This window comes from Marmota monax, unplaced genomic scaffold (assembly GCF_021218885.2).
Source record: "Marmota monax isolate L192 unplaced genomic scaffold, Marmota_monax_Labrador192_F-V1.1 WCK01_AAM20220418_F8-fsc00055, whole genome shotgun sequence".
Lineage (NCBI taxonomy): Eukaryota > Metazoa > Chordata > Mammalia > Rodentia > Sciuridae > Marmota > Marmota monax.
In genome coordinates this window covers 9,950,859-9,962,896 of record NW_026695205.1, presented here as the reverse complement: position 1 = coordinate 9,962,896, position 12,038 = coordinate 9,950,859, and the positions used below count along the sequence as shown (strand labels likewise).

Genomic DNA, 12,038 nt, shown 5'->3' with positions numbered 1-12,038 from the left:
CCCCCGGGACTCGGTGTCCTTGCCGCCGCACAGCAGGCTGGCTGTGGCCGTGCAGTGTGTGCTCTGAGGACCTGGGCTTGGCCCAGGAGGTCAGCACACCATACTGACTGTTTTCTTTTCACAAAGTAAGGACAGAATCACTAACCAGAGGCTGGGGAGCGCTTACTGTCGGCTGGAACAAAAGCAGCGAGGGCCAGGTTGAGGGTGTTGGGTTTCCTGAAGTGAGCTTAGAGGTCGAGCCCCCTGAGGCACCCCTCCTAGTGCTGGGAGTGGAAGGGTAGATGTCAGACTGAAAGCCCTGCCTGTAGTGACCGGCCGCTTGAACCTAGGAAGGACACTGTCTCCAGGAATCAGTGACTTTTTGTCACCTTGAAACTCACATAGAAATAAAGTGGGCAGCCAGCTTTGTCCCTCTGGGTGGGGTAGAGGCTGCAGGCCTTGCTTCTCTCTGCTCTGGGAGATGCCAGAAACCTCAGGGCCTGGCAGGGGGAGGGCCCGGTCAGGCTGCCCTCCTTCCTAAAGCTCAGTGCTAGGAAGGGCCACTTTGTTCCTTCTTCGTGTGTGTGTGGTACTGGGGATTGAACCAGGGTGCTTTGCCACGGAGCACCTTCTTATTTTCACTTTGGAGGGGGTACTGGGGATTGAACTCAGGGACTCTCGACCACTGAGCCACACCCCCAGCCCTATTTCGTATTTAACTAAGAGACAGGGTCTCACTGAGTTGCTTAGCGCCTCGCTTTTGCTGAGGCTGGCTTAGAACTCGCGATTCTTCTGTCTCAGCCTCCCATGCTGCTGGGATTACAGGCGTGTGCCACCGTGTCTGGCTTTTTTTTTCATTTTTGAGACAGGGTCTGGCCAAGTAGTCCAGGCGGCCACCTGCTGAAGTTTGCCATCTTCCTGCCTCAGCCTTCTGAGCCTCTGGGATCGCAGACATGTGCCATGAGCCTTGTGCTTCACCCTTCTTCATCCCTGCCCTCTCCCCATGCCCGCTGGGGCCTGAGGCCATGGGTTCAGCCCCTGGAGACACCTTCTGGCTGCAGGGCCCCTCCTGCAGGAAAGTGACCAGGGGTTTCCCTTTTTTGCAAGAACCAGGATGTTTAATGCAGTCACAGATCCTGCCTCATCTGCTCAGAAAAAGGCTAAAAACACTCCCATATGGAAATTTAGGTCCACAGCTTCCATGGTGCGCTGACCTCCTGGGCTGGACATCGTAGGACATGATTGGCATGTCACACAAGCACATAATACACAGACGTGAATGTAAGGCTGTGTCCCCCAACCATTGTCAGCCTTGTTAAACTGTAAAGGAAATGCTGCCACCTGCTGTCAGTCCCAGGAACTGCAATCACGACTTCCACGGGATTTGGCTTTGCTAGTGCATTTGGGCACAGGGACTGGACCCGCAGTACTGTTCTGTGGCTAACAGGTAGCATTTGTTGAATTTATGCTGTCTTCAGAAGGCAGTGTTCAGTCAGGGAGGCATTTATAGCATTACCTAGAGTGAGCTTTGTAGCAAAATTGTTGCTGCAGATTCTGAAACAGCACCTTCAGACACGCATTCCAACCACAAAGCACAGCTGCTAAGGACCAGCCCACTGGGATTGGGAGTTCTGTGCTCACCACGACAGAAGGCTGCTCCAGGAGCATGTCTGATGTGGAGGCAGGGGAGCCCGTGAGAGTCCTCAGCATCGTTCATTTCACCCCACTGGTAGAGGAGGCTGTGGCCAGGGCACCCACCTAGCTCCTCCCAAAGCGAGAATTAAAAAGGTGCGATATCCCGGCCAGCGGGCATCCCTCTTCAGCATGCTCCCCCTTGGTGATGGGCCTTAAAGGTGACAGGGGATCTGTTGAGTCAGGCTCCCTCCTGTTGTCACTAAAATAAAGCCCTCTCACTCCACGGGCATCCCAGAGTGCTCCTAAGAGGTCAGTCTTCTCCTTCCTAAGGTTCAGGTAAATGAGCACCTGGCTGAGGGCAGGCAGGAGACGTCGGGCCCAAGCTCTAGGAGAACCCCTGCCACCCCTCGGAGAGGGAGAGTCGTCGTCTTCACCAGATTGTCATACCACCACCGTCACCCCTCTCACCTGGTTGCAGGGAGTTTACATAAAGCAAAGAGTCCATCTTATTAGAACTGTAGAATCCAGAGGCAGACAGGGTTCCTGACCTGAGTTCATCCCAGACACACCTGTGACACGTCAGCCGGGGACGGCTGCCTCGAGGGCAGGAGCTGAACCATCCTCATACAACTCAGCCGGTGGCTGGAACAGGACAGATCTGCAATCCACCTCCACTGGGTTAAAGTGCCTGGGAGAATGGAGAGTTCTAAACAATGCCACAGGCGGGAGCTTCCAGAAGAGATTAGTGCAACAGAGGCCTTGGGCCTCTTGTGCCCCCAGGGGGTGACTCACCTTGCTGGAGGTTAGCAGGTGCAGATGTGCTGCCCACAGACACAATGAAGTCATTCTCCCTGGCATGGGGGACTCCCTGACTTTTCCTAGACTCAAGTGGTCTTGCTGGTGGTGAGATGGGGGACCGGGCTGCCTGGGCCTGAGGCCAGGTAGGCATGGGACTAAGCAGTGGGGTGAGCAAGGCCGTGTCTCCTCTTGTCCTCCACCCGGCTCTGGGCGCCACAGAGCCCGCCCTCTTCACCTCACTCACTTGCTCGTGTTGGTCCATTTGTTCCATAGAAATCACCGCCCAGTGCTGGCCACCCGCCCAAAGTCAAGGTGAAGAGCTCGCCCCTGATCGAGAAGCTCCAGGTAGGTGCAGAGTGTGTGTCCCGCTGCTCGCTTTCTTCCATTTCTCATCCCAAAGTCGCAGGTCTTGGGGGCTTCAAGGGGTGCTCCCCATTTTCACCTGGATAGTTGTCCCCTGTCACCAGTTAATGACCAAATTGCCCTAAAGGGCGAGACTGGCAGCCTTCACCTGGGGCAAAGATCTAACAAGGACCATGTCACGCATGAGTGGACAGGTAATGGGTGCCTCGAAAGTCTTGGAAAAGTACACTTTAACTGCAAGAAACACTCCAGGAAGACGGAGCCCTCTGCTCAAAGGCCTGAGCCAGCCACACACCGCTTCAGCCTTACTCAGGGCTGCAACAGAGCCACTGTGTGTGGCGGGGACATGACCAGATCCCTTGGTTGGCCAGCATTCTGCCCTGCCCCTCCACTGTGTGCCTAGAACCCTTGGAAACTGTACCCATGGCTGGGCAGGCCCCATGGGGTGTCCATGAACAGACGACTCTGCCCTGAGCTCAGAATCTTGTGGGGGAGACAAGGTTTTCACACCTGATACAGTGAAAGACATGGAGGGAAAGGCTAAGATCTGGTGTGTGGTGGGCCAGCTCCTGCTGATCCATCAGGGCCTCTCAACCTTGGTCTTTGGGGGCCAAGGTACTGTCCTGTACTCTAGGCTCCGGGCTCCACGTACCCTCCAGGGATCTCAGAAGGGCCCAGCACTCCAGAACTCCTCCTGGCAGCCCACTAGGGGTGGAGCCGGGGACCTGCCTCCGCTCCCTGCGGCCCTCCATACTCTTGTCCAAGTGCCGGAGATTAGTTCCCAAGCTCCGTACCCTGCGTGCGTCCGTTCCCTTTCCCGGTCACTAATGAGCCTTTTGGGAAAACTTGGCGAGTTCAGAATGAGATCTGGACATGTAGCTGTTGAGCCTCCTTAAGAAGGTCAGCCAAAGCCCATGGGGGGACGGGTTGGGGAGGGGACAGGGAAGCCACTGTCAGCGTGGATTTCCCTCTCATGTCCTACTGCATCCGTTAGGAACTGGATTCTCTTCACTAGAATGTCCTTGATTCAAAGGTCAACTTTCTTTGTTGCTGTGTGGTTGATTAGTAAGATCCACTTCACTTGCAAGCAGCCACAGGGAGGGATCTCCCTGCGAAAAATCTGGAGGGGCGGAGAGCCCTCCTTTAACAGCCAGGAGAAGGCGCTCTGCCCCAAGCCCTGAGCTGGCCCTGCTCCACTCCCTGGGCTCTGAGGGCTGAGCCTCCCCGTGGCACTGATTACGTGCTGCTTCTTGACTTGGCTTGGGCTCAGGGCGTCGCTTCTTCACTTGAATACTTTATACGTTTCATTTTTTGTTTATTTATTTATTTGTACCAGGGATTGAACTCAGGGGCACTTGGCCACTGAGCCACATCCCCAGCCTGTTTTGTATTTTATTTAGAGACAGGGCCTCACTAAGTTGCTTAGCGCCTTGCTGTTGCTGAGGCTGGCTTTGAACTTGCAGTCTCCTGCCTCAGCCTCCCGAGCTGCTGGGATTACAGGCATGTGCCACTGCACCTGGCTACATTTAATTATTTCCATGATTCATTCTGGCCTTATTCATCCTTTATTAGGATCACAATAAAAATACTGATGCTTTCTTAAACCCATTAGTACTCTGTAGTTTGCAAGTCCTGAGTGCACCTCCCTTGGCTGGAGGAGGTGGGGGCCCAGGGCAGTCAGGAGGGTGTGCCTGTGAGGTAAGAGCCGTGAGCCACAGAAGATAGCAAACAGGGTCCTCTATAAAGACTCTGGAGTTCAGCCTAAAAGGAAAGGAAAGATAACAACCTGAGACTCAGACAGGCTCCTGGGCTGGCAGAAGGTCACACAGCAGCTGTGAAGTGCAAGACCCAGTATTTGCAGTCGGGTGAGTCATCATGGAGAACCCATGGACCTCCGGTTGCAGCTGCCTGTCCTGGTCTGTCTCTTCTTGATGAGGTCCCACTGCTGTCTGGAGGACACACAGTGACTTGGCGATGAGAGGGCAGGAGGGGGACACTCGCGCACTCTCTTCGCTGATGCCTCCTGCCATGGCAGCGGCTGGGTTGGGGTCTACCCGCCCTCCCCTGCCCAACCCTCCCTTTGGTCACCCTCGGCGATTTGGATGCAGACTCACCTGCACCGTGACTTCCCAGTGAGGCACGCGCTGATGTGTTCTGCCCCTCCCACCTGAGAGGAGGCAGCGGTGGCCACCATGCTGGCCACCCACCAGGAGGGAACCAGGAGGCTGAGGCACGAGCTCCGGGGAGAGGTCCCTTGCCAGGTTTCCGATGTGTTCGTGAGAACAGACCCCACGCGCAGGGCTGCTGCCGAGGTGACATCTGCCAGTGCCAAGCGGGGCCTCCGCTGCGTAGCAGCTGCTGCTGAGTGGCTGGCAGCGATGGGGACCGACCTTCCGTGAGACCCGGGGACCTGCGGTGCCTAGCAGCTGCTGTTTGGGCTACCAGCTGGGGCGGTACCGGTGCCGGCCCCTTGGTTGGACCCGCCAGCGTTGGAAGACAGCGTGTGGCAAGCCAGGTAGCTGGAGAGAGGGAGCAGGCCATGCTGTGGCCCCAGAGAACTGGCTGCCAAGTAACAGGAGAAGCCTCGAGTTAACCAGTCTCAGCCAGTTCCGAGCCAGGAGACCCACAAGCCCAAGTAGAAGCCCTGGTCCTCTCCGCACCCCTACTTGAAATTCCTCGCCGTTTCTCAACAGGCCAATTTGACCTTCGATCCAGCGGCTCTGCTGCCCGGGGCCTCGCCCAAGAGTCCTGGACTCAAGGCCATGGTGTCACCGTTTCACAGTCCCCCGTCCACCCCCAGCAGTCCTGGCGTGCGGCCCCGGCCTAGCGAGACAGAGGAGGTACCTGTCAGCTTCGACCAGCCACCCGAAGGTAGTCACCTGCCCTGCTACAATAAGGTAAACTCCGGTTCCCAGGTGCTACGCTGGGCCACGTGACCCTGCATGTCCCCTCCCCTGTTGTATTCCTGGAGAGGAAGAAACTGCTCCTCTCCCCCACTAGTGACTCCTGAACTAAGCTCACCTTCCAGCTAGCCGCCTCTCTCCTCCCTCCCTGCCTTGTCCCTGTGGTGGCCCGACACAGTCTGGGGACAGAGTAGGCTCTGCTTTGTGGAGAGCAGTGGGGATTCAGAATGGAGCCCAGCTGCACAGGCAGGGACCTCAGGATCTGGAAACAGACGTGAGGACCTGACCTGTGGCTCACACAGAGGGCTGCCGGGGCCACCAGGACTGCAGGATTCCCTGTTCTGACCCGATGATGGGCAGGCTCGAGTTGCTGCCTGGGCACAGAGCAGAGGTCCTTCACCACAGGGTGCTGGGACCCGAGGCAGCTGGCGCCCAGTGGAGAGCCGTCCTTCCCACAGGACAGTGCGCAGGGAGCAGCAGGGAGGCAGGACAGCGCCTGGTCACACACCCAGGGGCTCCGACAGCAGCTAGGGAGCAGGTCCAGGGAAGTCCCCTGAGAAACAAGAACTTACTCCAAGCCTCGGAGAAGGAGCTAGGATCGACAGATACCAAAATGTCGTCAGCGGGGAAATAAGATGACAAAACGTTAGTTTACATAGTGTTAAAGGAGACACGGCTTCCGTCACGTAGGGCAAAGCCTAGTGTCCCAGATGAAGCCTGATCCTGAGCCCTACATACTTTTGATGCAGAGGATCACGCCGAGCTGCTGAGGTAGGGCTCCCGACCCTGGGCCTGACTCCCAGGAAGCAAAGGATTCGCGGCTCAGCCTTGCCAGTGTGAGCCAGCTTTGAGGGGCAAGGCAGACCCAGCCGGGGCAAGAGAGGAAGCTGGTCACGGCCGTGCAGCTCAGCCCGCGAGGTCCCTGACCGGGGCCGGGCCATCTCCAGACCTCAGGCCTCTTCCTTGGTGGGCTCACCTTTGTCTAAAAAATGTTAAAGCCCGACTCTTACAAACTAGAGCCAGACTGTGTCCAACTCGTCAGTGTAGGAAGAAGCCTGGCGACGGCGGAGTCCACTCAGAGCAGTTGAAGAACTGATTGCTTATAGGTACCGCCTTAAAAAGATCTCCCCACAAAATCGCTAAGTCAGACACCAAACCGGTGGCGTTTCCCAGGGCAGCGCCGTGCCCAGCTCCCTTGTTTCTCAGGCGAGAGGCCCGAGGGCTTCTCCAGGAAGCTGAGCCGTGGGTGGGGGGCGGTTGGGGAGCACTAGTGGGCCCTGGAAGGACAGCAGCCTCCTCTGGGCCCTTTCACAGGTTCTGGGTGATGTTTCTCTCTCTCTTTCTCCAGGTGCGGACCAGGGGCTCCATAAAGAGACGCCCTCCCTCCAGGCGGTTCCGAAGGTCGCAGTCGGACTGCGGGGAGCTGGGAGAGTTCAGGGCATCTCAGGGGAACGGCACCCGGGAGGAGAACGGGGAAGAAGTGTTCACAGTCAAGAGCAGGGCCCCAGGGGTGCCCCCGGCCAGCCAGGGGGCAGAGGGAGAGGGGGACAGGGGAGCCCCAGGATGCGATGGGAAGCCTCCTCCGGGGACGCCCAGCAGGACAGGGAAGCCAGAGGAGAAGGCCAGCACCCCAGGGGAGGCCAAGCAAGGTGAGGCCGGGCAGAATTCAGAAGCAGCTGGCCAGAGCCCTGCAAAGGAGGCCCCAGAACCTCCCCGAACGGCCAGCCCAGAGAGAGAGGCTGGGCCCGGGGGCCCGGTGCAGGAGGAGGCAGCCGGAGAGGAAAAGGAGAGGGCGAGGTCCACGGAGGAGAAGGGGGAGAGCGCTGGAAACCGAGAGGACCCGCCTGGACACGAGGGCCCAGGTGCCGAGGAGCCGGAGCGCGAAGCTGTCGGGGACGAGGCCGCTCAGCGTCCTCCTGAAGACCTGAAGGACGGCCATGTCCCTGCACAGGAGCAAGGCCAGGGAAAGCAAGAGGAGCCGGCAGCTCTGCAGCCGGGCTCCAGCCACGCCACACTGGAGGCCAGCAGCAAGGTCCCCACGGTAGGTGGCCCGGCTCGGTCACCCAGGACAGCTGTGCAGGCCCGGGAGTGCCCTGTCACACGCCCTGTGCTTGTGATGAGGCAGCTCAGTGGGCGGAAACGAAGGCGGCTGGCTCCAGCCTCATGCAGGCTGCAGGGAGACAGGCTGTCGCTGACAGGACAAGGGGACAGGACAGGAAGGGAAGTGTGTCTCTCGTGGTCAGCGCCTCGCTGACGGGGAGTTCCGGGAGGCTGAGTGTGTGCGGAGGGCGTGAGCCCTGCACAGTCGGGAACTGAGGCCACCAGTGCAGGGCCCTGGGCTCACGGCTGTCGGGGGCCCCGGGGTGAAACCAGGGTGCTCCTTCCAAGAAAAGAGAGAGACTCCCAGACTAGCAAGTCGGCCAGCGGCTCCTCGGCACGTGGACGTGGAGGCAGGACACTCCTGGGGAAGCCCAAAGCACGAGGGACGGAGAAGGGGTTGGTGTGGGGATCGGGGAAGGAGTTGAGGACCCTCCAGTGAAGGTGGCATTTGAGCTGAGCGGTTAGCCCAGGAGGCTCTCTGTGACATCCACTCAGGCCCTAGGCTCCTGCTGCCCCTGAGGAGGGGACAGCTGGCCTCGCTACCTTCCTCGCTTCTGGACCTTCCACCTTCCTCTGGCTCTTCCCCCTCCCCAGCTCCCAGGATCCCAGCTGGAGCTCACCTTTAGGGACAGAACCAGCCCCAAAGACTTGGGAAATTTCCCCCAAAGACCTGAAATCTCCCCCCAAAATCTCACTGGGCTGAGCGTGGCACTTGCCTCCTGTGTGCCTCGGGTTCGGTGCCCAGCACCACAAAAAGACAAAGGCCAGACCTTGGCAGCACCCACCCATCCCCGTCAGCGCAGCACCCCGTGTTCTCCCCTCCCTGCTCGCTGTGCCTCAGGGGTCACTCGCCACCCCCGCATCCTACCAGGCGCCTCCCCTGGCTGTGCTCCCACTTTCATTCCCACCGCGTATTCTGTTCCTGTGCAGCACCCCAGGGTGGGGGCATGGTGGGTGGTTAGTGGGGATCACCTGCTCTTGGCTAAAATCACTCGCCCTTGTGTCGGTGCTGTCTATGAGTGACCACAAATGTGGCAGCTTAAAACCACAGAAAGACACTTCCTCACTGTTCTGGGGACCTGGGCTCCAAAATTAAGTGCCGTGACCTCTGGACCCGGGGCCTCGGGAGAGCTGTCCCTCCCTGCCGTGGCCCTGCAGCCTCTTCCAGCCCTGGGGCTCGTCAGCACTGCTGGCCACACTATGGCCGGCAACTGCACCTTCACCCGGCCTTGGGCGGCCCCTGTGGGATTCAGATTTTCCTCTCCTCTCCCTTGTAAGGTATCAGCCATTGGGCATAGGGTCTGCCCTAAATCCAGAGTGATCTCACCATGAAATCCTTAATTACATCTGCAAAGACCTTATTTCCAAATAAGGATGCACTGGCCAGCTCCAGGGGCAGGACTGGACGTGTCCCTCTCTCCCACCCCTCCCCGCTATGTGCTCAAGCCGGGATGATGTTCTGGTGTTCCTCAGACACTGGGTGCACCCATTCCTGCCTTTCCCCTGGAAAACTTCACCTTCTGCCCCCTCGCATGGCCACTACCACCCCCCACCCAGCTCTCAGCTTAGATGGCCCCTCCTCGCCTAAGCCTGTCTGGACGCTCTCTCAGAGGCGTCCATCCTCCCCGTCAGTCACTGTCCACTAGCCCACTGTGTCACTATGGTGGGTATCACATTGTGAAATTCTCATGTTTGTTTTATTATTATCTTTTCTACTCTTTTCCCCTAGTGCATCCCTGATACCTACCTACTCCAGAACTTGGAATGTAAAAGGTTCCTAAAAAATATTTGTTGAGTGAATGAATGAACTTTAAAAGAGGTGAGAAAATTGCTGACCCCAGAGCAGTAACCCAAGGACAGGTCTAAGGTGGAAGGGAAGTGGGTGGTTGAAAAACTCCCAGGAGCCCTCCACTCCATCACGCAAACCAGAGGGAAGACAAGGAGGTGTGACTGAGACCCCTTGGGCTCCTCCATGAAGCAAAGATGCTTCCGATTTCCTACACCCTCCATTCTAAGGGAAACACCTGTAGCCTAGATTTTTTTTTTGCGTGTGTGTGTGTGTGTGTGTGTGTGTGTGTGGTGCTGGGGATTGAACCCAGGGCCTTGTGCGTGCAAGGCAAGCGCTTTCCCAACTGAGCTATGTCCCCAGCCCCCTTAGCCTAGATTTATAGTGCGCAATCTAGATTTAAAGCCCCTGGAGCTCGGAGAGTCCACCATGCCCCAGAAGGCACGTACAAGCCTGTCCTTCCTCCTTCCAGGGTCCAAGCGGGTCCCATGGTTCCCAAATCTGATTGTGCTCAGGCTAGAGGTGCCTGCCTTGCCAGGAGCTTCTCACCTCACCGACAGCATCCTCCCATCCTGAAGGGTCGAGTCCCTTGGATTTAGAGCTAGCAGGGCAGGACCGCACCTCAGGGGGTCTCGGGGAGGAGGCTTCCCGCAGCCTGCGGGAGCCTGGGGCTGGCTCAAGGTCTCCCCTTAGCACATGCCTGACAAAGGAACCTTGGCGAAGCCCCCAGGGGTCACCCCCAAACAGCAGCCTCTCCACCCTCCTCCTTTTCTTATTTCACTGAGATGCAAAACCTGGGTTTTAACCCAGTCCCTGGGTTTACAGAGACAGACATCCAGGCTTCAGGAGGCCCAGGAGCTGCCCCGGGTCACTGATTTCAATCACTGTGACAGATTGGGACCCGCTGTGGTCATCAGCTCAAACGGCCTTCAGAGCTCCTCCGCCCCGTGCGGACTTCAGTCTGCAAGGGTCGTTGCCTCGGCTCTTCTGTCCCTCCCCAGCCTGGTCAAGGTGAGGATCAGAATGCCCGCGTCCAGTGCAAAGGCAGCGCCAGCCAGCGAGGGCCACCGTGACAGCTTCGGGTACCGCTGTCCTAGGTCCTCCCCACCTGGCAGAGGCAGACACACCCTAAGCCGCTCCTCCACCCGCTGATCCAGTCCCTGCCGTGTGCCTTGATTGGCAGAAATACATTGGTCAGATGGACTAGTTCTGACCGGGTGAATGCAAGCAGCGTGCGCTGACCACCACTCACCCCCACACCGGGGGAGACACCGGGGCTCCGCGTGGGAAAGACAGAGGCACGGGTGTGCCCTCCACCGGCCTGCTGGGGAGCCCCCGGACGGGCGCTCTGCTCTTCAGGGGAAGGCAGGGCAGAGATGTGAGAGGGCCTCTGAGGGGCCAGCCCGCTCCTCGTCACCCCTCACGGGCATTTAACATTTCCTCGCAAAGGAGTGAGTCTTCCAGGGGCTTGCCGTGGCGGGCAGGTGGCGCATTGGAACAGCAGGTCGCGAGGGAGGGAGGCGCTGCAGGGGGTCCCTACAGCACCCACCATCCGACTGGGCGGGGCAGCCAGGTTTGCCAAGGACGAGCCTCACTGGGGTGGCGCCAGCCTGGGCACCTCCCCCCCAGCTCCAGGCTGCCCCAGGCCGGGCTCTTTGCTTCCTCCACTTTCACTTGGAACCTTCCTCCTCTTCCTTAGACTCCCAGACCCCGGGCAGGTGGCTGAGGCTCCACTGATGGCCCTGTCCCTCCAGTTCTTGGTGGTGCATGGCCCTGCATTCCCACCTCCACCTTCCTTAGGCACGGTCCTTCCCGGGGACCCCTCTGCTGGCCTCCTTCCCAGCACTGCCACGGTCTCCTTCTCATTTCTGTATCAGCCACAACAACTCCCACCAGAATTCCTGGGCTCCAGACTAGCCCCTCACACTCACACCAAATTCTTCTTCCTAAAAATACCACCTCTGTTGGCGCCTCTCCTGTCCTGAGACTGGATACTGCTGGCAGGGAAATGAAGTCCACTCTTCTCTACCCGCTGAGCTTTGCTGGAGTCCCTGCCCTTCATGGCTCCCCATTGCCTCATGGTGGGAGCTAGGCTGCAGGCAGCCAGCCTCTGCACCCACCATTCCCCACCAGCAGCCGCCTCCTCCCTGCTCTGCTGTCACTGAGAGCTCTCACTGCTGCCCTTGCTGCAGACCTACCTGGGCCCAGCCCTGGCCGCCAGGCATCTCCACCCTCTCCTCCTGGGCCTTCTTGATTGTCCCCAGGATAAATGTCCAACCTCCTTGTGCATTTGCTTGGGGTCAGGAAAGCTCACTAGGATGGTCCACGTCACATACCATGGGCACGTTCATGAAAGTCTCCATTTCTCAGCTGGTGGAGGAGGCCTGAGTCCCGGCCCAGCTGCTGGCGCAGGAGGAGCTCGCTAACAGTGAACCTTAGAATGAATGGCAAGTGAATCGCCCGTGGTTGTCCTT

The 12,038-nt window shown here is 58.5% G+C and overlaps 1 protein-coding gene across 8 annotated transcripts in view; it reads left to right on the top strand.

The window, feature by feature from the left end:
* The window catches only part of Rcsd1 (RCSD domain containing 1), a 53,112-nt gene that overhangs the window by 39,205 nt on the left and 1,869 nt on the right, over positions 1 to 12,038 (top strand). For 6 of the 8 annotated variants that reach the window (XM_058574390.1, XM_058574394.1, XM_046430024.2 and 3 more), the window contains 4 exons: positions 2,686 to 2,757; positions 5,469 to 5,672; positions 7,027 to 7,719; positions 9,508 to 9,597. In XM_058574390.1, coding sequence (XP_058430373.1) covers positions 2,686 to 2,757; positions 5,469 to 5,672; positions 7,027 to 7,719; positions 9,508 to 9,573 — 1,035 coding nt within the window. In that variant the 3' untranslated portion in view covers positions 9,574 to 9,597. Of the gene's footprint in view, positions 1 to 2,685; positions 2,758 to 5,468; positions 5,673 to 7,026; positions 7,720 to 9,507; positions 9,598 to 10,389; positions 12,007 to 12,038 lie in introns of those variants that run through there. The other 2 variants (XM_058574392.1, XM_058574391.1) reach the window with 2 other exon arrangements.